We start from the raw sequence: 26337 nt of genomic DNA on the forward strand, positions 1-26337 counted from the left end.
AATCTATACTATTCATCGCCTTGACAGATGTTCCCTGTGGGTTACAATTACCTTCTTTCTTCAGCTAAGTGTAGCCCAAAACCTTGGCAGCTTACTCGTCATTTTTGTATCCTATTAATCTTTCATACTCTTTAAAGGTCTTGATCTGTTATGTCTATAATCTAGCTTATCTCTTGGAACACGTTAAAGGCTATGTTTACAGTGGTGAGACTATGATAAATAGTATTTGTCTAACTTTTCTTTAAGAGTTTGCCAGAATTGTTGTTCACTTGGGAAATTGGTCATAGAAATAGTAGAAAAAAGCATAAAGACATCCAGGAGCTATGGTTTCTGAAGATGCTGCAATTCGTAGTAAAACATGTTGAAGGTGCTTTGCATTTTTTTTTTTATTTGCTTCATCTAGTGCTCTTACTATATACACAAATCAGTGACAGTGACTGATACATTACAAATTTTTAGTGCACCTTGGATTACTGCATAAGCACTGGTGTTTGTGTTTTTTATATTTTTGGTTGTGTTTTTCAATCAAACTTTTTGAATAAAAGCAAAGTTTAAGGGTCCATTTACACAGAAAGATTATCTGACAGATTATCTGCCAAAGCCAGGAAAGGACTATAAACAGAGATCTGGTCATAAAGAAAAGCCTGAGATTTCTCCTCTTTTCAAATCCATTCCTGGTTTTGGCTTCAAATCTTTGGCAGATAATCTGTCAGATAATCTTCCTGTGTAAATAGACCCTTATGCTGGGTTTACACGGACTGATAATGGTTCGAATTTGCATGAAAATGATTGAATTCGAACGATAATCGTACGTGTAAATGCAGCGAACGATCGAACGACGAGCGAGAAATCGTTCATATTGATCTTTTATCTTGTTCTTAAATCGTCGTTCGCAAAAATTTCACCAATCGTTCCGTGTAAACAGTCGTCGCGCAAAAGTCTGCTCGCAGCCCTGCCCCCTGCTCGCAGCCCGGCCCCCCGCTCATCTGCAGCCCCCTGCGACTGGTTGATTGCCACCCCCGCCGCCCCGATCGCCACCCCCGCCGCTGCTCCAATCGCCCCCCCTCCCGCCGCCGCCGCTGTCATCAATGCACGGCAGCACTGATTGGCTGAAGAGGGGAGACAGGAATTTCAAACGGCTCCTCTTCAGCCAATCAGTGCTGCCGTGCATTGATTGGCTGAAGAGGGGAGTCGGGAATTTCAAACGGCTCCTCTTCAGCCAATCAGTGCTGAAGAGGAGCACTGATTGGCTGAAGAGGAGCCATTTGAAATTCCTGGCTCTCCTCTTCAGCCAATCAATGCGCTGAAGAGGGGAGTCGGAGATTTCGAAGACCTGCTACGCAGAGCAGGTAACGTATGCTCGTGGCCGTGGCGGGGGGGGGGATCGGAGCGGCGGCGGTGATCGGAGCGGGCGTGGCGATCGGGGCGGCGCAGGGGGCTGCGGTTGAGCAGGGGGCCGGGCTGCGGGTGGGCTGGGCTGCGGGCACGCAATCGCATTACGATCGCAAGACGATTTTTACGTACAATATATCGTATCGTCTAAACGCTGATCGTTATGAAAAAAAAAACTTTACTCCAACATCGTTAATCGTACGATCGGGCCAATTATCGTTTTGTGTAAACCCAGCATTAGTCAGATCCATAAGGGGGCTTTATTTCCCAGCTCTCGCAGCCTGTGAGATTGGTGTTAGGAGTCATATTGGACCCACCACTAGGAGGATTTGGGATTGTTGTCACCCAAACATTAGCAGCAGAAGTCCTATATATTATCAGGTGGGGTCTCTACAGTTTGGACATGCTCATGAGTCTAAGATTTGAGTAACACAGTCACTTAGTGGATAGCAGTGTTTTCTAATGGCACTGAGGTCCTTGCAGGGTCGGTTCCAGGTATTTGCGGGCCCTTGGGCGACAGAGCCTCAGCAGGCCCCTTATTTACACACTATGCACAATAACATGAGACACCATTCACATGTACAAACATACATTATTGAATCAGACACTGATTGACTGACTGACACTGACACACTCAGACACTGACACATAGCAGTTATAGCTCAGTCTTCTCTTTCTTCCTCTCTGTCGGCTGCTCTCCACACTGTAAGGCTGAGAACCTTTGGGTCATGTGATTAGGTCCTTTACCCTTTTCTCTCTCTGTGCAGGTCCTGCTACGTCTGCTGTGTCTTCGGATGTTCAGCCCTTCACCCTGCACTACAGTGAGCAGGCTCAACATCAGAAAACCTGACAGTTTATGCTACAGACAGGGCTGTATTACCAGCTGCTGCTGCCCTAGGCACCAAACCTAAACCATTTCTCTCACCAATTAGCATCATTATTTTCTAGTTTCTGAACATTATGTCAATATCTGATAAGTCTTAGGTCGTGTTCCCACGTTTACTCTACCAGTCCCTCATGCGGTAACCAATAGGCGTATGGCCAATAATCCTGGTAACAGCACATGACTACTGGAGAAGTGTGGTTTCGGCCCCATGCATTTCTCTGCATGTAGAAACATTGTCTGAATCATGTTTTTCATGGTTTATAACTGCTAAAAACAAAGAAATTTCCACATTGAATCAATGATTAGAGCAGTCAGCATGTTGTCTGAGGGAATTCTCACCAGAGGATTGGTAGATTGCTAGGTAATAGCTCCAGGCGGCACATTTAACACTGCCACACTAGCCCTGACCAACACCACCATACTGTGACTGGATAACACCGCCATACTGTGACTGGATAACACCGTCATACCAGACCTGACCTATACCGCCTTACTGTGACTGGATAACACTGCCATGCAAAACCTGACCAATACCGCCATACTGTGATTGGATTACACCACCACACCAGAACTGCACAACACCACCCTACTGTGACTGGATAACACCGCCAAACCAGACCTGACCAATACCGCCATACTGTGAATGGATAACACCACCTCACCAGATCTGACCAATATCATCATACTGTGACTGGATAACACGGCCATACCAGACCTGACCAATACCACCAAACTGTGACTGGATAACACCACCATGAAAGACCTGACCAATACCACCATACCCCCCCCCCCCCCGCTCAAAAAGACATCAGATTTACTAGAGGGAGGAGACTAAAAAACTAACAGAAAAGTTGTTTCCTTCTCCCTGTTGCTGCTCCCCTGCAAGGTGCTGCCCTAGGCACCGGACCACGAGTGCCTAGTGGTAAATACGGCCCTTACTACAGTAGTTTATAAGAATTTACTTTTCATGCTTATCATTGAGCCTTGTGCAGCCATGAGCCTGTAAGTGGATTTCCTTTCTTGAACCACTATTGATATTAGCCACTTAATAAGCCCTTTCTCTCGAGAACGCTCCTTGCAGAGTTAAGCCAGTTGTGGGGCAATGTAATTTATGTTTTAATATCACTCCACTCCACAACACTGGTCCTTTTATCCATAAGTAATCTGCAGCAGCTTTTAGGATAGGTTCTCTCAGTAGCCATGAGTCTTTCACAAATTACCTGGTGCACCTTATACTGCTGGGATAGATGGCATTTTTAACAAATAGTTTTTTCCCCCACATTTTATGATTAAAAGTCCTCTCCATTATGTGTATGAGCCCAGTAGTCCTCATTATTCATGAAAAGCAAAAAAAAAAAAAAAAAAATCCACCCACAGCTGCTGATTGGCAGGTATCTATCCATACTGTATATAGGCAGTATGTGCACTTCAGTCTGAGGAAATTCTGTCCGGAGTGTATACACATAACTATTCATTAAATACCGGCCGCACAAGCCTTAAAAGTCAAACAATGTAGTGTGCGGCACACACTGATGAACCCGCATTCCAAATTGAGCACAACGAAGATCATCCGGCCAGTACTGCGATACTGGCCGGGATGATCCTTACAAACACCAGCCCTTTTGTAACCCGGTTGGGTCACAGAAAGGCCGGTATTTTACGCCGTGTGAACATGGCCTTCGACTGTAAACAGATGCAGCTACAGGCATGTGCAGTTTTACATTACCTTTTAGTTTACTAAGAGATTTCTAATATCTTATAAGACCTTTTCAACACACCGCAATTGTCTTATACAAAGATTCTTTTTGTTATTCATAGCAGCCAATCATAGCATAGCTTTCCTCTCAAATTTCTCATTCAAATCTCACATTACTGTGCTAGCTGGACATCCCACAACATACATCTAAGGGTATATTGGGTTTCCATCTAAGTTAGGAAAAAACACATCTGTAGCTACAATAAAAATGCCAAAGTCCTAAATTATAACCTGCAAGGTCTTCAAATAGCGCAACGTCCTTGAACCATGAATTGATTGTTTTATATGTGGTCACAGCATGTGGGAATGGAAGAGCAGAAAGAAAGGCATTAATGCATTTGTGTTGTCTTTGCTGCATTGGCACTTCATATGGGCTGCTACCCTCAGATTCAGTGTCACCCAGGATAGGCTTCATTTTAGCTGAATTATGTAGTCAGAGTCATTTATTATAATACATCAACTAAAAAGCATTTCTTCCAGAATCCGGTACGAGAATATCTATTATACTTGACAGATTATATGGCATCAATTGTCATATATGCAGAAGGCTTACGCGGCTTATAAGAACATACTCCATGCTTTATTTATGTTTGTGGGCAACAGTTAACAATGATGGATGTCAAGTCTTGCAACCTCTATGTTTAACGCACAATGCCATGACTTTGTTGCTATAACAACCACAACAATTGTCCTTTATTGTTTCCCCTTTCTTTTTTCCACCATTAAAATAATCTTTTCCTTCTTTTTCAGGGGCAATTTTTGATGACTCTGCTAGAAAAGATTATGAAGTATTTCGTATGGCAGTGGATGACCTGAATTTAAATGAAGATATTTTGCAAACTGAAAAGATCACATTTACAGAAAAATTTGTGGATGGTAATAATCCTTTCGTGGCTGTCCAGGAAGGTAGGAGCCCAACATTTATGTATTGGATTGTTGATTTGAATGGATTTTTTAATATTGATAAAAAATATATGAAAGGCTATGTTCCCACTATGGAAATGGGATTATGATAATTATTTGCAGCCCTTGTTTTGAATAAATGGTCATCTTTCCCCACAAAAATAATGAGAACATAACCTAGGGGTGATAGATAGATAGATAGATAGATAGATAGATACATAGGAGATACGGCCATATTTCTGTACTGTGTCTGCACAGACGGTCATTTCCCGATTCAATAGAGCGTATTATTATTACAGCAAAAATATGGCCATATTTTTTCATTCAAAATTAAGACCGTATTTTATTTTTACAGTCCAAGAAGAAATAAACAGAAGGCCCTCAATGCTCTCAAGAAGTGCCGATTTATTAGTTAGGGCCATATTACACAGCCCTATTAATAATGTAAATGAGCACCGATCTGCTAGATTGGCGCTCGCTTACCGGGCCTATTATACAGCTCGATAATTGTACAGCAAGGGCTGCACAGACATTGTTAGCAATGTCCATGCAGTTCTTGCTTTTTAAGTGTACAATAATAAAGCATATACAACCCTTTTTCCTACTCCCCCGTATCTTCCTGGGTTCTCCCGGCTCCCTGCAGCCGCAAGTGCAACTTTAGAGCAAGTCTTTGAAGTGACTGGCTGCTCAGCCGATCACTGGCCACAGGGTTCCAGTCCCGGCCAGTGATTGGCTGAGCAGCCTGTCACTGCAGAGACAAGCACAGAAGTTGTTCCGATGGCTGTGGGCAGTAGACAGAAGCCAGGAAGACACCGGAGAGAGTGGGAAGGTACAATACATACATACTTTTTTTTTTTTTCACAGTCATCAGCCCTCGACGGCACATCGCTATTACATGTAGCAGTGCACAGTCGACAGCCAATGATTTTAGGTCACAACCAAAAGACACAAACAGCTGATGACTGTTTTCCTCGGCTGACCTTTGTGTTTATTACATGAAGCGATAATCTGCCCATTTAGCAGGTTATCGCTCCATGTAATAAATACAAAGATTATCGGTCCACGTAATAGTGCCCTTACTTAGCGTAAATGCAAACATTACAATATCAATGTTATAGCAGACGACAACTCTTAGACACAAACAATGGTGAGTAGTGGCTGCCTGCCATAGCATTGATGTTTGAATGTTTGTCTTTACGCTAAGTAACTAATAAATTGTCACTTCTAGAGGGCAGTGAGTGCCCTCCGTTTATTTTTTCTTGGACTATTGATGTGATAGGGACATTAGGCTGGTTTCTACTCCTAAGGGGATAAGTTGACTGCATAGAGAGTTTGAAGGGAGTAGTACTGATTGCTTTAAAAGTTTTTTACTTTTATTTTACTGTATGTGAACATAGCCTTAAACTGTTACGTAGACAGATATTTTTTTTAACTCATATTGTATTATCCTATGTACTGATAATTACATACCTTTATTAAGCATTCTCAGAGGAAATAATGGTGTAAAGTTGGTTCTTGTTTTATGACAATCAAGGATGCATAGTTATGAAATATTGCAGAAAGGTTATATAAAACCAAGAGTCTAAATTAAAGGGAAGTTGTCACTGGGATGTCAAGGGATGTTGTAACTTAGAAGGACCAACTCCTGCCAGCACACAGCACACGACTAAGTAAAAGTCACTGCTGCCCCCTTCCTCCTGCTAATTATTGACAAATTCCTTACTGTACACACTGATAAGCTAGGTTCACACTATGTAAAAATGTCCATTATTATTATTTTTACATAGTATGAGTCTAGCCATAGGAGGAAATATGTCAATAAACGGTAGTTAGATGGGGCAGCAAGAGCAGTGACTCTTCTCTGGCTGTGGAGACAATCATAGCTTAATGCTCCTCATATTTTTGTTCCTTCTCCAAAAGAAATGTACAGAATAACAGTTTGTGGATTATGATCTGTAAGTTTGCTGGCTAATAATTTACATTATCTTCAGCGTCAATAGAGAAAATAGTTTTTATATACTGAGTCGGACTGGCCCACCAGAAAACCGGATGATCCCCAAACTTTAGAACCTGCACTAACACTGACATTTCATTTCTCACTGGTTCTTCATTGGTGGGCCTCGGCATCATTTCCTCTGCTGGGACCCAGATACCCCAGTCCGACACTGTCTATATATACTTAATACAATTTTGATGGTATTGACCACAGCCAAGCCAATTATACAACAAAATATAACCTTCAGTACCTATCATTTTTGGGGAAAAAAACAAAATAATGAAAAACTCCTGCAGGTACACCATCCTTCTCTTTCATAGGTAGATGATGGAACTCCCGTAAGCGCTGTAAAATGCATTGTAAGTGTATTATAATGCAATCTATGGTGCTTTCAGCAGTTCGGTCGACTAGTTACGTCAAAAGATGACAATATACCTGAAGGGGTTTTTCAACATATCCAAATGATAGGTACACTTTAAGCTCTATATTGTTTTTTAATACTATGTATTGCAACAATTTTCAGAAATAGAATTTAATTACTCTGTGCAAAAAGCATAAAAATTAACACATGCCCTTTACGGAGATACCATTCATTTTTTTATTAAATGATAGATATGTCATCTAGACATTTTTGAAGGCTAGATAGGCATAATAAAAAAATAATATATGCATTATCGTATAATTAGTTAGTATTAATCGACAGTAGTAGTAAGGGTTTAATGAGCTGATTAATCAAGTAAAACAGATTTTATACCTTCGCCATCTTTTTTTTCTTCCTATATACGAGGAATGATGATACATTTTTTAATTACAGTTATTCCAATTTATTGGAGTCTCTCATTTACCAAAAATAAATGAAACAACCTAGGCAGTAGGAAACTTGTGTTAATCATAAAATACAGATATGACTCAGTCTAATTTAATTTAAAAGTAACTTTGAAGTGTGAAAGCCACAAAGTGGATTTTGAATCATTATGAATACTACAATTTATTACCAGTTTTTATATACTACTATGTACTTTTGGATTAAAGTCGCCCAAGTCAGCTGAATACATTTCACTGGAATAATTCTGTACTTTTTTTTTTTTTTTTTTAATCTCTGCTGTGCCCTGCAAAGATAAAAAGAGATCACAGTTCATTTATGCATAAACTCATTTGATGGGGCTCTGTTGTGTATTTTGAAAAATTTTAGCCCTAAGGCAACATTCCCACTGTGTTCAGTGTGTACTTTTAAGGATTTATGAGGATAAAATATCCTGGCAGGATCCGATGGGGGTCATGTGCATTATGGTCTCATTGCTTTCCTGATAGAGACCTGAACTGCTGGATCACCTGAGCAACTCCTCCAGCAGTGGCCCATCATAACAGGTACACTTTCAATGTACCAGAATTTAGTGCAGAGCAATTAAGACACAAATATTAACCCCTTAAGGACAGAGCCTGAAATGGCCTTAATGACAGAGACAAATTTTATGAATATGACCAGTGTCACTTTAGTCATTAATAACTTCGGGATGCTTTTACCTATCCGGCTGATTCTGAGATTGTTTTCTCGTGACATATTGTACTTTACATTTCTGGTAAATTGGAGTCAATAATCATAACAAATCTTTATGAAAAAAAACCAAATAATGTGAAAAAATGTGAAAAACTGCATTTTCCAACTTTGAAACTTTTTTGCGTATACAGAAAGTGGTTATACCACATAAATTATATATTAAATAGCATTAGCAACATGTCTACTTTATGTTGGCGGCATTTATTAAACGATATTTAATTTTTTTTAGACAATAGGAAGCTTAAAACATTAGCAGCAAATTTCCAAATTTTCAGTAAAATTTCAAAATCAGATATTTTTAGGGACCTGTTCAGGTTTAAAGTGTATTTGAGGGGCCTGTATGTTAGAAAGCCCCACAAAGCACCCCATTTCAGAAACTGCACCCCCCACACTCTGCAAAAGCATATCCATAAAGTGTTTTAACCCTTTAGGGGAGTCACAGAAATAAAAGCTAAGTGTGTAAGAAATTTGAAAATTTTAATTTTCTGTGCAGAGATTTTATTGTAATCCAATATTTTTCATAATTATAAACCTATTACCAGAGAAATGCACCCAAATAATTATTGCCCCGTTTCTGCAGTTTATAGAAATACCCCATATGTGGCCCTATTGCGCTATTTGACGCAACCACAAGCCTCAGATACAAAGGAGCGCCTAGTGAATTTCAACGCCTCCGTTATATTTGGTCATTTCTGACTGTACCACTTCAGGTTGGCAGAGGCTCTGGGGTGCCAAAACCTAAAAAACACCCCTAAAGGGACACCATTTAGAAAACTACACCCCTCAAGGAATGTAACAAGGGGTGCGGTGAGCATTTGGACCCCACAGGTGCTTCACAGATTTTCCGAACAATATGGCGTGAAAAAAGAAAAATTTATTTTTACACTAAAACGTTGTTCTAGCCTTCAATTTTTCATTTTCTTAAAGGGATAAGAGGAAAAAAAAGACACAAAATGTGTAGCGCAGTTTCTCCCGAGTACGGAAATACCCCACATGTGGCGATAAAGTGCCAAGGGGGCGCAGGACAAGCCTCCAAAGGGAAGGAGCGCCAATTGGCTTTTGGAAGCTGAATTTCACTGGAAAGGATTTCAAGGGCCATGTCGCATTTACAGAGCCCTCGTGCTGCCAAGACACTGGAAACCCCCCACAAGTGACCCCATTCTGGAAACTACACCCCTCAAGGAATCTAACAAGGGGCACAGTGAGCATATGGACCCCACTGGTGACGGGCACAAATGTGGAACAATGTGACGTAAAAGTAAAAAAATTCATTTTTTCACTTTCATGGCACAAATGTGCCCGTCATCAAGGGGTCCATATCCTCACTGCACCCCTTGTTAGATTCCTTGAGGGGTGCAGTTTCCAGAATGGGGTCACTTGTGGGGGGTTTCCAGTGTTTTGGCAGCACGAGGGCTCTGTAAATGCGACATGGCGTTCATCATCCATTCTAGCCAAATCCAACCTCCAAAATCCAAATGGCGCTCCTTCCCTTTGGAGGCTTGCCCTGCGCCCACATGGCGCTTTATGTCCACATGTGGGGTATTTACGGACTCGGGGGAAATTGCTCTACACATATTGTGTGTTTTTTTCTCTTTTAACCCCTTGTGAAAATGATAAATTCAAGGCTAAACCAACATTATAGTGTAAAAAAATGTAATATTTCATTTTCACGCCACATTGTTCCACATTTGTGCCCGTCACCAGTGGGGTCCATATGCTCACTACACCCCTTGTTACATTCCTTGAGGGGTGTAGTTTCCATAATGGGGTCAATTGTGGGGGGGTTCAACTGTCTTGGCAACACAGAGGCCTTTTGAATGCAACATGGCCCCTTAAAATCCATTCCATCCAAATCCAGCCTTCAAAAACGAAATGGTGCTCCTTCCCTTCGGAGGCTTACCCTGCACCCGAATGGCGCTTTATGTACACAAGTGGGGTATTTCCGTACTCAGGGGAAATTGCTCTACACATTTAGTGTTTTTTTTTTATCTTTTAGCCCCTTGTGAAAATGAAAAAATCATGACAAGATTAATGATTTAGAGTAAAAATTTTACAAAAATTACACTAAATGTTGGTCTAGCCTTGATTTTTTCCATTTCCACAAGGGGTTAAAAAAGAAAATTAACACAAAACGTGTAGGGTAGTTTCCCCTGATTACGAAAATACCCCATATGTGGGCATAATGTGCCATATGGGCACAGGGCAAGCCACCAAAGGGACAGAGCGCCATTTAGAGGCTGGAATGGAGGATGGAGGCCATGTCGCAATTACAAAGCTCCTGTGCTGCCAGGTCAGTAGATACCCCCGACAAGTGACCCCATTCTGGAAACTACACCCCATAAGGAATCTAACAAGGGGTGCAGTGAGCATATGGACCCCACTGGTGACGGGCACTTACGTAGAACATGTGCCGAGAAAATAAAAAATATTTTTTTTTTCATTTTCACGTCCCAAATGTGGCCGTCACCAGGGGGCCATATCCCCGCTGCCCCCCTTGTTAGATTCCTTATCGGGTGTAGTTTCCAGAATGGGGTCACTTGTGGGGGGTTTCTACTGTCCTGGCCGCACAGAGGCTTTGTAATTGCATCATGGCATCCTCTAATGGGAATGGCGGCCATACCTATTTAGCTGGGAAAAAGGGACCATTCTAATTTATTTGGGGGTATCAGGCCAATTATTAGTTTATAAGGTTGGAAATGACAGGTGTCCATCAAATTCAATCTGTGTTGATCCAGAGGAAGGCAAAAAACCCTCGTAAGGCAGACGACAATAGCTTCATCACAGGGGAAAAATTCCTTCCCGACTCCATAATGGCGATCAGAATAATCCCCGGACCAACGTGACCCCTGAAATAGGAATAAGGGACAGAATTTAGATAATGTAGAACCCCAATGACGTGTGGTGCGCCTTGAAGCGATCCAATATGCAGAGGCCGGGGTGATCAGGACAGGCGTCACACTGGAAATGGTGTCCTTCCTGATCCCCCTGTTACGCCACACTCTGCACTTCTTCTGGGGTCTCCTGTTCTCCAGTGTGGGGGACGTCACCTGGAAAATGTTGTCCTGGTGCGATACGGGGTCCCTCATATCCAGAAGCGCTGGGTCCGCTCCATGGCTGCTAAATATTAGGGCGCTATTACTACTTCTGATATTTTCGTATCGTGCCGCAAGCTACAGTAGCTCGGGCAGCGAGGGACCGGAAGAGGGGGTGCTGGTATAAATGTTATCCCCGTACAGGTGGTGGTGACCTTTATCCAGCAGTGGGAAGATCAGTTCCCGGACGACCTTCCCACTTGTTCCGAGGATGGGGGGGGAGTGGGCATCTGGGGGCTGGATTCGGGTGTTCCTTCCTACATACACTCTAAGGGTACATGCACACTGCGGAATCGCGACAGATAACCCTTCGTGCATTCCGCAGTTGGCACCCGCCGGCGGACTGATGCAGGCGCACGTCTCCGTCCGTGTCATAGACTCCATTCTATGCACGGGCGGATTCCGCTCTCCGTCCAACGTGTTCATTCTTTGGATGGACGACGGAATCCGCCCGTGCATAACATGGAGTCTATGACACGGATGGAGACGCGCGCCTCCATCAGTCCGCCGGCGGGTGCCAGCTGCGGAATGCACAAAGGGTTATCCTTCGCCATTCCGCAGTGTGCATGTACCCTAAATCTGTAAGTGTACCCTGAGGTACTCTCACAGAGTTTGTAGAATTTCACACCATACCGTCATCTCTTATTGGGACGGTACTGGCGGAAAAGACGTGTCTGGGGGGCAGCGTACGCTACGCTACCCCCAGACACATCACTGGATGATGAGGATGAATGGAGGAAAGAACGATCCCCCCCATTCATCCTCACTGGCTGTTTCGGTGTCGGAGGCAATAATAACGTATCCCTCTGACACCGAAAACACCCTGGGGGCCATCTTTATATGGGGACTAGTATATGGGGTATGTAGTGGTGTAGTGTCAAACTTTATTCAATGTAGTGTGGTGTAATGTAGTGTTTTTTACGTGTTTTTTTTACAGTAAGTATAAAAAAAATCTACTCCAACAAAGGAGTTGCTGATAAATGCCGCACTTATGTGCGGCACTTATAAGCAGACCGTGGCAGTAGAATATAGAAAAAAAACACCCTACGCCAAAAAGGAGGAGTTGCTGATTAGCAGCGCACTTTCGTGCGATGCTAATCAACACTCAGCGGCGATAGGGTGCGGAAAATAGAAAAAAAAAAATTGGGGAAAAAAAAAAACACTTTTTCTATATTCTGAATATCCCTGTAGCTGCTGATAAGTGTATTACACTTATCAGCCGCTAGGGGGCAGCAGAGCGCAAAATCCGGAAAATGACGAGGCTGGAGCCGAAAATAGCCGAAAGAAGACGACGAGGACCGCCGGAAAGACCCGAAGACCGAACGGAATGACGGAGGACGCCGCGAACCCGGAAGCCGCCGATCAGGAGCCCGGGACAGGTGAGTAATGTACAAATACCTGCTCTGGACCCCTCGGCTACCTAGCTGAGGGGTCCAGGGCAGGTATTTACTATTTTGTGGGACTCTGATCGCCGTGCCACCGGCCCGATCGCCGTGAACGGCCGGCCGGCCGTTCACGGCGATCGGGCCGGTGGCACGGCGATCAACATTACTTTTTACAGTAATGGCGGTCAGTGCCGTCCTCGGACAGCACCGACCGCCATTTTTTTCCGGGAAAGGTTCCGATCGCCGCTATTGGCTGATCTGAATTGATCAGCCTATAGCGGCGATCGTAAGCACGGGGGGTGTTAACCACCCCCCGTGCCGAGAAGCTAAGATGGCCTGCTATGATTTATAGCAGGCCATCTTCCCCGACCGCTGTGTGTGAACACGCAGCGATCGGGGAAACATCGGGCGTAAATTTACGCCCTGATGCGCTAAGTACCAGGGCGCCAGGGCGTAAGTTTACGCCCGATGTCGTTAAGGGGTTAAAATAAATGTACCACCAGGTACATCGCTTTGTTTTTTATACATTAACAGACCATCAGCGGGGGAATGCCGGTGGCACTGTCCTTTTTTTGAACCGCTGCCCGGTTCCTGCGTACGGATCCAGTCTATTCCCGAGCACCAGTCAGCCCCGGAGCACTGGGGGCAGGCCTGCCGTTCTCCAGTTTGACAATCTCCCCTCTCCTCTGTGATGCGGCTCCACTGATTATAATGGAGCAATGTCACAGAAGGGAGGAAGCTTCATTACACTGGGGGCTGTTGGACCCGCCCCAGTGCTTTATGCCTGGCTGATGATCGGGAATAGACCGGCACAGTGCATGGGAACCGGGCGGCAGTTCCAAAAAAGGACCAGGCCACCTGCATTCCCCCGGTGATGGTCTGTTAATGTTAAAAAAAACAAAGCGATGTACCTGGTGGTACATTTGCTTTAGTCAAAGTACACAACAACCCTCAGCAACTGCACCTGAATTCAAGGGAAAGGGCTTATCAGAAAGGGCTGTGGAATGGGACTGACTTAATTTGTACTGCCACGTGTAACAATACTTTGAACAATATTTGAGTTGTTAAACCAAAAAAAGGTTGGTTACAGAAGCATAGTACAAAACAGATAATAAAGAATATCCTACCTATATATTGGTTCCTGTAAAGAATGTAAACCATGACCCTCCATGTGAACATTGTCATATAGAATGTAATCCATCTCTGGTCATAAAAATGTTCTCAAAGGATCTTCTGAGGTCCTCTGAAAGAATATGACATAAGTGCATAAAAGTAAGATTGATATATTTTTGAGGTTTTAACGTGAATACCTTATAAAACTAGTCCTGCATGTTAAAGGAAAACTATCAGCAGGTTCTTAAAGCTCTAGACTGCATGTGCAGTACCCATGTACTCTACCGGACTGCTGGAGCATACAGAGAGATATCACAACTTATACATATATGGATATGCATAAGTAGGAGGATGTTTGTGCCGGCGGGCAGAAAGGATGGCTGAGGAACCCATCCAGTGTACAAAAAGAGTTCATTTTCATATTTTCTTTTTATTAAACTACTGAAAATGACATTGAGGAGGTATATAAAAATGTAATCACCAACTATTCAGCCACCCCTATGCTGATCCTCTTTGCTTGTGCATGTGAAGTGAAAAACAACTGCCAGTACTAGTGGGACAGATCCTGTTATTGGGACTGAACGAAGCAGGAGTGACCCAAGATAGTGGATGCCTGATGGGCCATAACCAAGGGCAACAGGTTATAAAAAAAAAAAAAAAGCAGAGACTTGGGAATTAGTCTATATAACTCAGCTGATTAATATTAAGAAGTGCTGATATATTTTAAATATTTTGCATTTAACATAATGACACACTATAGACCTAGGTTTTTTTTTTTTCACGACCCCACCCCTCTATCCTTTTAAATAATTATTTCCTTAAAGTTCAAGGAGTTTGCTTGAAATTTTGTTCTAATAAATTTTCTTCTTGTGAGCAATACATTTATTCATTGCACTTTCTTAAGTGTGAAGTGATAACACGATAAGCTGTCATTTCACATATTCTTAAACATCTCATCTATCCATCTAACTACACAAGCTTAAGGAACATTAGCACCTTTTTTAATAGTAGTTTATTCTCATGCACTTCATTTTCCCTGTAGCTTTTATATGTCAAGAAGATTTATGTTATATATATATATATATATTTATTTATTTATTTATTTTTTCTTTGATAGGCAACCTAAACATTTACATTTATGATAGAACTTAAGCTTACTTAAAAACTTTTAGAATTACAAACAACACAACCTTTTTTTTTTTTTTTTGGCCATATTGTAGGCATATATTTATAAATTTAAAATTCAATTTGCAATATGAGAATCAGGTCTATTCAGGACAAATTGCAAATTCTTTTGAATCAATTCTTTCATCTGTAATGATTAATAGCATCTCCTATAAGAGACATGACACAAAAAAATTAATTCAGCTGAGCAAGTGCTCTTTGTAGACATACTTTTCCTTCTCGTCAGACCTATTTCAACATATTGATTGAGTAATTCTTTATCAGATCAATTATTTCAAGAGACATTCTTAGGTAGAAACACTCAGCATTTCTTCTAGTTTAACCCACAGTGGATAGACTACAGTTAGGCTAGCTTCCTACAATGTATTTTTAGGTGAAATAACAGACATTATTTTTTTATGTCTGCCATAAGTAATGATCAACATAATTTTTAGTGCCCATCATTATTTTAAAAAATGTCCGCATTTGATTAAAAAAAAAAAAAAAACCTTATGGGAAGATACCTTAAGGTTATGTACCCACATCCGTCACTATATAACCCCTCATTATATTAAAATACATATTTCACCTAAAAATGACATTGTGTGAACATAGCCTAAAAACTGATAGATTATGGTAATCCTTTAAATCTTTGGCTTTGTTCACACAACAAAATTATTAAGTAAAGAACGGACGCTGATTGCAATAGAATCAGCGTCTGCTCTTTACTGCACTGGCAACATTGCGTTGAAGTCAGTGCAATGCCGCCCACTGAGTTCACACATTGTTATTTTAATGCCCTTTGTTTAGAATGGGCATTCAAATAATGTACCTGCCTATTATTTCCAGAAGCTGTTCAATGAACAGCATCTGGAAACAGCAGCTGTTCACATAATGTAACGTGCGGCAGCGGCCGCACATTACATTGGAGTGAATGGCTAATTGATTTGTGGGCACACAAATAAATAGTAAAAAGAGAACGTTCCTGCAGCCAATACAGCCAGGAACGTGCAGCCCTGTGGTCTGCAGTTTAACAGCATCCGTTGCTATGCAGAGGACGCTGTTAAACATAGTGTGAACATATCCTTTATCAATCTTTATTTTGGCAATTTATATACATAAATGAAATTCCTTTAGTCAATGTAATCTTAACCTGGTCTTTGTCTTTGGTCTATATTAATATTGTGGAACTATTGTTGATTTTTTCACTAAATATGTAATCCGATTTTAAGATTAAGACCACTGATATAACAAGATTTAGTTTTACTTTATCAAATATAAGACATCTGGTAAAAATGAAATTGTTGAATTTTTCTCGCTTGTTTTTATTTTTTATTCTAAGATATTCTGAAAAACTTGGAGATGGAGATCACTGTATGCTTGTCAGTATAGTTGCCATGGCAGCCAAATGATGCTTAGCAGGTTTCATGCATGGGTCCATTTATAAATATAATTTAGAAGGAAACTCAAAGCATTGCTTACATAGACCATGTTCAGACCTTGTAAGTACTGCAGTACTGGCCGAATGATCTTTAGCACTGCTTAGTTCCGATGAGGGCGCATCCATGCGTGCCTGCATCAGAACTCTTCACTGCACACTATAGAGCGTGTGGCCGGAGCCGCTCGCTCCACAGTGTTCACCGACAGGGTCAGTCTCTCTCGGCACCGTTAGGGATACTATGTGCATACACTTTGGACGGGATTCCATACGAGGCAACGTCACGTATATTTTCGGCAACAACGGCTGTAGTTTTACGAAAATATAGGTAGTGTGAACATAGCCATAAAGCGTATTAAAAATTGGGTGTTTTGAGGGCCATACATGCCAGCTTATAAAATAGGTGAGTTCTAACATTAAAGGGGTAGTGCTGCGCTAAGAAATTATTCACAGAATAACACACATTACAAAGTTATACAACTTTGTAATGTATGTTATAACTGTGAATCACCCCCTTCCCCTGTCCCACCACCCCCGCACGTGTACCTGGAAGTGTGGTGCATTATACATTACCTGATCCGTGTCGCGCATGTCTGCCATCTTGTGCCAGGACGTCATCTTCAGACGGACAGCCGAACTGCTCCGAACGCCCTTAGTGCTGGTCGCCTTCTGCAGCGTCATCAGATGCTCAGCCATGATTGGCTGAGCATAACTGTTTCAGTTACTAAAAGGAATATTCCGGAGGATAAATTTTACGTGTAAAAAAAGCTTAAGGCCAAGAAAAAAAAACTTCCTTGGGGATGTTTCTACTGGCCAGATCCCTGCTGTTTCCATGCTCATTTCTCAACCCTGATGCATGGGAAGTGTTTGGTCAATGAATCTATAACAGTTACTGTAGGGTTCACAATATGGTTCAGTATTAGGCTATGGTCCCACTATGTTGGTTTTTAGAAAAGAACGAATGTTTATTGCAATTTAATTAGCATCCATTCTTTTCTGCAGCATCGGCATTCCCACCCACTGTGTTCCTACTTTGTTATTTTAACGTTCGATCTTTAGAACGGACGTTAAAATAATGAAAATGCCTATAATTTCATACTTTACATTGTAGTCAATGGTTAATTGAATTGTGGGCACACCCAATGGGGCCCACAATTCAATTGTAAAAAGATAATGTTCCTGCATCGCATACAGCAGTATTGGCTACAGAAATGTGCCAAATAGGAAATACATATTATTAAAAAAAAAATTTTTTAACTTGTGTCAGCAAAAAAAAATACAGGTTTGTACTTAACTCCCATCTGGCATGGTGCCCTGCGCTACCACCTCTGTCCATGTAAGGAACTGTCCAGGATAGTAGCAAACTAGCATAGGAAACTTTTACTACTCTGCACAGTTCCTGACATAGACAGAGGAGGCAATAGAGAGGACTGTGTCAGATTTTAAAATGAATACATCATTTCCTGTGGGACATACAGCAGCTGATAAGTACTGGATAGTTGGAGTTTTTTTTTTTTTTTTTAAAGTAAATTACAAAGCTCTGGCACTTTTTGACACCAGTAATGGATGGCTGGAATTTTATCAAATGCAAGTCACTCACAAATCTGTACAACTTTCAGACAGTCAATGTTTTAAAAACATTTCTCCCACCTCCCTCGCCACCCCCCGCAAAGACCAACGTTTTTCCATATAATTTGTCTTATAATGAAATCTGAATGAAATGCACTTGAAATCTTCCACACATTGTTGGTTATTAAAAAATTGAAACATCTGGATTTTTTTTTCTCTTTCGAACATAAGGAAATTTATGAAGTTAGTAACAGCCGCTCTGTTCACCAATGCATATCATCTAATTAAGAAAACTTTTAGCTAACATCAGATACCCTAATTGTGTTTCTTCACATCTTAAATTGTTTTCTAATGATAAATAATAGTCATTTACCTCATCTTTCTTCAAGTCATTTACCACTTGGTTTACAAGGGATTTGGTTGGAATTTATGAATCATATTTACCTTTTAATGGCCACAAGTAATTATTGTTCTTTTTTTTCTTCTGTTAATATGTTTACTCCAATTAAGTTCTAATTGGCCTTAAAATAAAAACCGGTGACATACTGAAATATTCCTGCTTTGCAAATAGTTTGTTTCTAGTTAATAAAGCATACAGTAACAATAAAGCAATTAGGAGAATTGTAACATTTCATTATAATTTAATTAAATCTGAAAGTAAAAGTAATTACATTAAGTCACATATTTGTCAACCGCTTTATGCTAAAATAAGATTTTCTATTACATTTAAGGCTGGTTTCACGCAAGTATAATCTAGGCTTTTTTTATTAAGGGGAAACTATCAGCAGATCAGAAGAACCTAAGGTGCTAATATCTCCCTAGTGTGCCTGGGGAACTTAGGATTTCTTTCTACCTTTATCCTTAGCACTGTTTCTGTAATATTACTAGTCTCCTGTCCATGGTAATTAGATGTTTTGTATTTTGATGTAGCAGAGCTGAGTGTGCATGATGCAGCAAATCTATGTGTTGTGTATGCAGCAGAGCTGTGTATGTGAGGGTATAATGTACCGTCACTGAGAGTGTTATAGTGCTTTTTGCCATTATAAGAAACTTTGACCCCTTACACCATCAGGGAAGTATAATTTGACATCCCCCCCCCCCATTTTCAGTTGTCTAAACTAGGGGGTGCATCTTATAGTCAGGCGTGTCTTATAAAGCAAAAAATATGGTAAATGGCAGCATTGTACTGGCTGAGAGAATTAAACTAAATATTTAGATGTATATTAGTGTATACTTTATTTTGTCAAGTTCATTATTAAATTTTACAAGTATTCTTATGCCTATGCCTGATGCTGCAGCGACGTTAATTCACACCGCAGGATGACACAGGCGCAGGAGCTGTGTCTGTGTCATCTGCGGTGGGTCTCGGCTATCAGTGAAAGTTCTCTGTGCTCCTTTGCTAAGAGTTAACCCCATAGATACTGCGGTCAGCATGACTGCAACATCTATAGGGCTTCTGACAGAATTCTCCCTCTACAGAGGGAGAATTCTCTGTGCGCTGTCCATCAAGGCCCTGCAAAGTGATTGCAGAACCCCGATGGTAGCCATGGAAACTGAAAGCCTCAGGCTTCCAGTTTCCTGGCTATGGAAGCCAGTGGGGGGAGGGAGGGAAGGCCTGTGAGCTCTGCCCCCTCCCCTGTGGCTGTCATAAGTTTGTAACATCATTATGATTTTGTGAAAGGGTTAACTTCCATTCAAGAAAAGCAACTATGTTATAAGTGATATTAAAGATATTGTCTAAATCCATGATATTGTGCAAATTTGAAGTGAAAACAGTTGACTTATAATAGGGTCCTTTAGGGTTCTGTCAAGATCTTCATTGTAGTGATATACAGAATCTTACTGCAAGTTTTACTAATAACGCAAGCAGAAGAGCAACACACACATATGTGAACTTTGCTCTACTGCTTAGTACTAAAACTGTGTGACATAAAACACATAGGTCCAGATGTACTAAAACTGTCTATATGCAATCTCAGAGTAGACAGTCTTTATGTGCACCAGATTTATCTGTGTGACGCAGGCTGTTCAATAAATCTGTACACATCTAAAGACCAAATATTACTCTGCTTAAAGGGGTACTCCAGCACAAAAAAAATTGTTCAAATCAACTGGTGGAAAAAAGTATCAGAGATTTGTAATATACTTCTATTAAAAAATACCAAGTCTTTCATTTATCAGCTGCTGTATGTCCTGCAGGAAGTGGTGTTCTTTCCAGTGTCAGGTTTTTGACAGTTCCTCACATGGACAGAGGTGGCAGCAGAGAGCACTGTGTCAGACTGGGAAGAATACACTACTTCTTGCAGGACATACAGCAGCTGATAAGCACTGGAAGACAAGACTTTTTTTTTTTTAATAAAAGTAAATTGCAAAGCTCTGGCACCTGATCTGACACCAGTTGATTTGAAAGAAAAACTATTTAGCTGAAGTACACCTTTAATTCAGCTCTTTGTAGACACTGTCCTTCTGAGAGACTGTACTTCTCCTTCTCGTCAGACCTATTTCAAAATTGTGAGTTCATAAAAAAAATAATTTTTGCCACAATTAGTTTTTTTCTTATATTCAATTATATTGCACTGATTTTTGGATGTTTTGTAGAAAACTTAAAAAAAAAACTGTATTCTTGACTAAATAAAATACCATAGGCCTTAAATCCTATTGTGTTTTATTTTTTCCAAGACTGAAGTGTTCTAACATATCTTAGACAATTATTTTGATCACACAAGTGTTAACAACATAATGGTCAAGAAGACAATAGAAGACAATAAAGTTTTTCTGGACCATTACTTCTTCTCGGTCTTTTTTAGAATAAAATGGAAGCCAGATTCATGTTTTATTCATTTGGTATAATGAATTTGTCATTTGCATTTTTAATGATTTTCAAGTTGAAGGATAACAGAAGTGTTGCATATCTGAACACTGAAACTTGATTGTTCCCAAGGCAATATTAGAACACCCGGTGACAAAGAGAGATGTCCTGGATTATTATACAGCTAAAAAGTTATCTATGTAGGCTATTCATATATTCTACACTGTCACATTTAGTGCAAAGTTTTATAATGCAGTAAACCAAATTAATTATATGAGATGTCAGGGAGGATGAAAACTCATACAAAATGTCCAGCATAGATACATGACCGCTGTTAATTAATCCCTTGGATATCTGCTTGGCTTAAGAGACCATGGAAAGAATCTGATTAACTTCCATCATGTAATGCACGTTCAGCCTCGGAAGCTGGCAGGAAATCCTTGAAAATGTAAATTTAACTATGTCTTGATAAATTTGAAATATTTGTACATTTCTGGTAAGTTCAGTTCAATAAATTTCATCTTGGATATTAGCAAAGCATTTTTTCTATTTTTTCTTCTGATAAAAAAAAAATGACATATCCCATGTTGAAATATTTGTTTAACTAGGTTGACAACCACCAATCTCTAGATATAGCTAAGGGAAGTGCATGGCTCTTGTGCGCTCAAAGGAGATGTCCGGCAATTTTTAAAAGCCGGCAGCCTACAGGTAGAGATGCTCATCTGCGCTCGATCATGATGCCTGGGATCCCGGGTGCATAGTTGCGAACCCGGGAATATTCCAGGGAATTCCAGATTGCAACTATGCACCCGGGATCCCAGGCATCACGATCGAGCGAACTGCTTTCGTACCAAAAATCCAAAAGTTTCGCTCATCTCTACCTACAGGGGGAGGGGTTAAATTGATTACAAGTAGGAACTTCACCCCCCCCCCCCCCCCCCCCCGGTGCCTGTGGTGAATGTCTGAAGTGGCCGCGGGGTAGAAGTAATTTTCTTCCGAGTTGTGATGATGTTACGACTCTGGAAAAATGTCCCTGTACCAGATGATGGACTGGCTCCTCAGCCAATCAGTGACTAGATCAGCATCCTGCCCCAGCCACTGGCTGGCTTAGTGGACAGTACATCAGCCGTAGCATGACATGGACACTCCAGAGATCCCAGAGCCTGGCAGGGGTCCCGCAGCTGCTCCCGTTGCTCACTGCGGGAATGTGGAGAGGTAAATGTTACTTGTAATCTATATTCCCCTCCCCTGCAGGCTGCATTGCTTTTAGCAATCGCCGGGCTTTTCCTTTAACCCCCCAACTTAGTGCTCAATCCATCTCATTGCAAGAGTCTCCTGATTATATCTAAGGATCAGTGGGGAACTAAACAGTGAGATCTGGGCCTGACCAAAACCTTTGACGTGTCTGTTTTGTTTGGTTGCTTGGTTTTTAATGAAAATAATATATATATATATTTTTTTTGGGGGGGGGGACACATTACATATTATAGATATAGAAAGGCTGATTAGTTACAGATTTGGACAGTCCTGTCTGTTGCTCTAAGATGGAGGTGGTAGAGAAGGTCCCAGCCTTGCAAATTTCCCCTAAGCAATTTTTTCCTACATTGCGGCCATAGACATTAATTATAAAGGTACTGGCACTTTCTATGTTAATGTAATGACACCAAGTGACTATGGGCCATATTTGGCAAATTATCCACCATCACAGACGATAATCACTTGGTGTAATAGGTAGTGATCAGCCAGCATGCGTGATCTCGACTGATCATTGTCTTTCAACAGGCTGAATTAACCCCTTAGTGACCGCCGATACGGCTTTCTACGGCGGTCACTAATGGTCCTTATTCTGCTGCCATCAGCTTTTTACGGCGATGGCAGAGAATAAGGCTGCGGGGCCGGGACGGCCCCCACCCCATCCCCCCGGCTACCGGAGGTAGCTGAGGGGTTGGGGCAGTGTGTGAGGTCCGTCCCGGCCCCCCCCCTTACCGACGATCGCCGCTATTAACGTTATAGCGGCGACCGTCGGTAATGGAGATTACCGGTGCCGCCGCCACCTTTCATCTCCCCCCGCCGTGAATCTACGGCGGGGGGAGATGAAATAAGTATCCCCCAGACCTCAGATCAGCCCCCCCTAGTGCCCCGATAACTAACCCCCCTCCCCCGGCGGCCATCATTTCCAAGATGGCCGCCGCTATCGCTGTGAACCGACTAACGTCGGTTCACAGCGATTAAAAGGTTAAAATGAATGAAAGCCCCATGCTCTCCGCCACCGGAGGTAGCGGAGAGCATGGGGCAGTCATCGGGGACCCCCCTGTGGGGTCCCGGTACAAGCGATCAGCGGTATATACTATATACCGCTGATCGCTTGTGCCATGTGCTCCCGGCACTTTTTATCCCCTGTCACCATGAATGATTGGTGACAGGGGATAAAAAGTGATGTCCCCCCACCCCCCAAGTCGCCCCCCCACCCCCCCTGTCACCCCCGTCCCCCAGTCACCCCCCCCTTCCCCATATACTCACCGGATCGACGGAGCTCCTTCCTCCTCGACGTCCTGGCTGGTTATGAAGTGCGCATGCGCTTCACAACCAGCCAACTCTGAAAATTTAAAGTGACAGAGACCAATTTGGTCTCTGTCACTGAACTATGATTACTGAGATAGAAAATATCACAGTAATCATAGTAATACAGTGAAAATGAATATGTAAAGTACAAAAAGTGACAAACATACAAAAAAATAAAACACACACTTTTTATTATAGTAATAATTGCAGTTTACTCCCAAATTACCCCTAACCCCTCCCCAGATTACCCGTAACCACCGCACGTTGCCCGTAACCACCGCACGTTGTCCGTAACCACCGCACGTTGTCCGTAACCACCGCACGTTGCCCGTAACCACCGCACGTTGCCCGTAACCACCGCAAATTGCCAGTGACCCCCTCCAGATTGCCCGTAACCACCCCAAATTACATGTACCCACCCCAGATTACCTATAAGCACTTCAGTTTATCAGTAACAATCCCAGATTGTCTGTAACCCTTCCAGGTTGCACATAACCCCCCCAGGTTCCCCGTAATCACGCCAGATTACATGTAACCCCCCCAGATTGCACGTAACCACTGCGCGTTGCCTCTGACCACGCCACGATGCCTCTGACCACGCCACGATGCCTCTGACCACGCCACAATGCCTCTGACCACCGCACGTCGCCTCTGACCACCGCACGTCGCCTCTGACCACCGCACGTCGCCTCTGACCACCGCACGTCGCCTCTGACCACCGCACCTTGCCTCTGACCACCGCACCTTGCCTCTGACCACCCCAAATTGCCAATGACCCCCTCCAGATTGCGGTGCCCATGTCAGATTACAGGTACCCACCCCAGATTGCCTATAAGAACTTCAGTTTATCCGTAACCACCCCACATTGCCCGTAACCACCCCACGTTGCCCGTACCCACCCCAGATTGTCAGTAAGCACTGCAGGTTGCGCGTAACCACCCCACGTTGCCCGTATCCACCTCAGATTGTCTGTAAGCACTGCAGGTTGCCCGTAACCAGCCAACGTTGCCTGTAACCACCCCAGATTGTCTGTAAGCATTGCAGGTTGCCCGTAACCACCCCACGTTGCCCGTATCCACCCCAGATTGTCTGTAAGCACTGCAGGTTGCCCGTAACCACCCCACGTTTCCCGTAACCATCCCAGATTGTCTGTAAGCACAGCAGGTTGCCCGTAACCAGCCCACGTTGCCCGTTACCAGCCCACGTTGCCTGTAACCAGCCCACGTTGCCTGTAACCAGCCCACGTTGCCTGTAACCACCCCACGTTGCCTGTAACCACCCCACGTTGCCGTAACCACAGCAGGTTGCCCGTGACCACCACACGTTGCCCATAACCACCACACATTGCCCGTAACCACCCCGCGTTGCCTGTAACCACCCCACGTTGCCTGTAACCACAGCAGGTTGCCCGTGACCACCCCATGTTGTCCGTAACCACCCCAGATTACCTGTAACCACCTCAGGTTGCCCGTAACCACCCCACATTACCTGTAATCTAATTTTTTTTATCTTATTTTAGTAACTGCGCTATTCTAATAACCATTACTAGCTGCGGTTTTGCTCCTGTAAATCGGCGCTCCTTCCCTTCTGAGCCCTGCTGTGTGCCCATACAGTGGTTTATGCCCACATATGGGGTACCGTTGTACTCAGGAGAACCTGCGTTACAGATTTTGGGGTACGTTTTCTCTTCTGTTCCTCGTCAAATTGAGAAATTTCAAACTAAACCAATATATTATTGGAAAAATTCGAGTTTTTCATTTTTACTGGCCAATTTTGAATACTTTCCTCTAATACCTGTGGGGTAAAAATGCTCACCACACCCCAAGATGAATTCTTTGAGGGGTGCATTTTCCAAAATGGGGTGACTTTTGGGGGGAATCTATTCTGCTGACACTACAGGGGCTCTGCAAACGCACCTGGCGCTCAGAAACTTCTTCAGAAAAATCTGCACTGAAAATGCTAATTGGCGCTCCTTCCCTTCTGAGCCCGGCTGTGTGCCCATGCAGTGGTTTGTGCCCACATATGGGGTACTGTTCTACTCAGGAGAACCTGCTTTACATATATTGGGGTGACATTTCTCTCCTGTTCCTCGTGAAATTGAGAAATTTCAAACTAAAGGAACATATTATTGGAAAAATTCGAGTTTTTCATTTTTACTGTCTACTTTTGAATACTTTCCTCAAATACCTGTGGGGTCAAAATGCTCACCACACCCCAAAATAAATTCTATGAGGGGTGCACTTTCCAAAATGGAGTGACTTATGGCGAGATTTTACTCCGCTAGCACTACAGGGGCGCTGCAAACGCACCTGGCGCTCAGAAACTTCTTCAGCAAAATCTGCATTGAAAAAGCTAATTGGCGCTCCTTCCCTTTTGAGCCCTCCTGTGTGCCCATGCAGTGGTTTACGCCCACATATGGGGTACCATTGTACTCAGGAGAACCTGCGTTACAAATTTTGTGGTACTTTTTTCCTCTTGTTCCTCGTGAAATTGAGAAATTTCAAACTAAAAGAACATAATATTGGAAAAATTTGAGTTTTTCATTTTTACTGTCTACTTTTGAATACTTTCCTCTAATACCTGTGGGGTCAAAATGGTCACCACACACCAAGATGAATACTTTGAGGGGTGCACTTTCCAAAATGGAGTGACTTTTGGGGGGGTTCTCTTCTACGGACACTACAGGGGCTCTGCAAACGCACCTGGCGCTCGGA

General features: G+C 42.5%; 1 protein-coding gene across 1 annotated transcript in view; it reads left to right on the plus strand.

Moving 5' to 3' along the window:
• Positions 1 to 26337, plus strand: part of GRID2 (glutamate ionotropic receptor delta type subunit 2) — a 797500-nt gene that overhangs the window by 99520 nt on the left and 671643 nt on the right. Inside the window, exon 2 of the mRNA XM_069976784.1 lies at positions 4785 to 4940. Within this exon, the coding sequence (XP_069832885.1) occupies positions 4785 to 4940 (156 nt within the window). The remainder of the gene's footprint in view (positions 1 to 4784; positions 4941 to 26337) is intronic.

Source organism: Dendropsophus ebraccatus, chromosome 7 (assembly GCF_027789765.1).
Source record: "Dendropsophus ebraccatus isolate aDenEbr1 chromosome 7, aDenEbr1.pat, whole genome shotgun sequence".
Classification (NCBI taxonomy): Eukaryota; Metazoa; Chordata; class Amphibia; order Anura; family Hylidae; genus Dendropsophus; species Dendropsophus ebraccatus.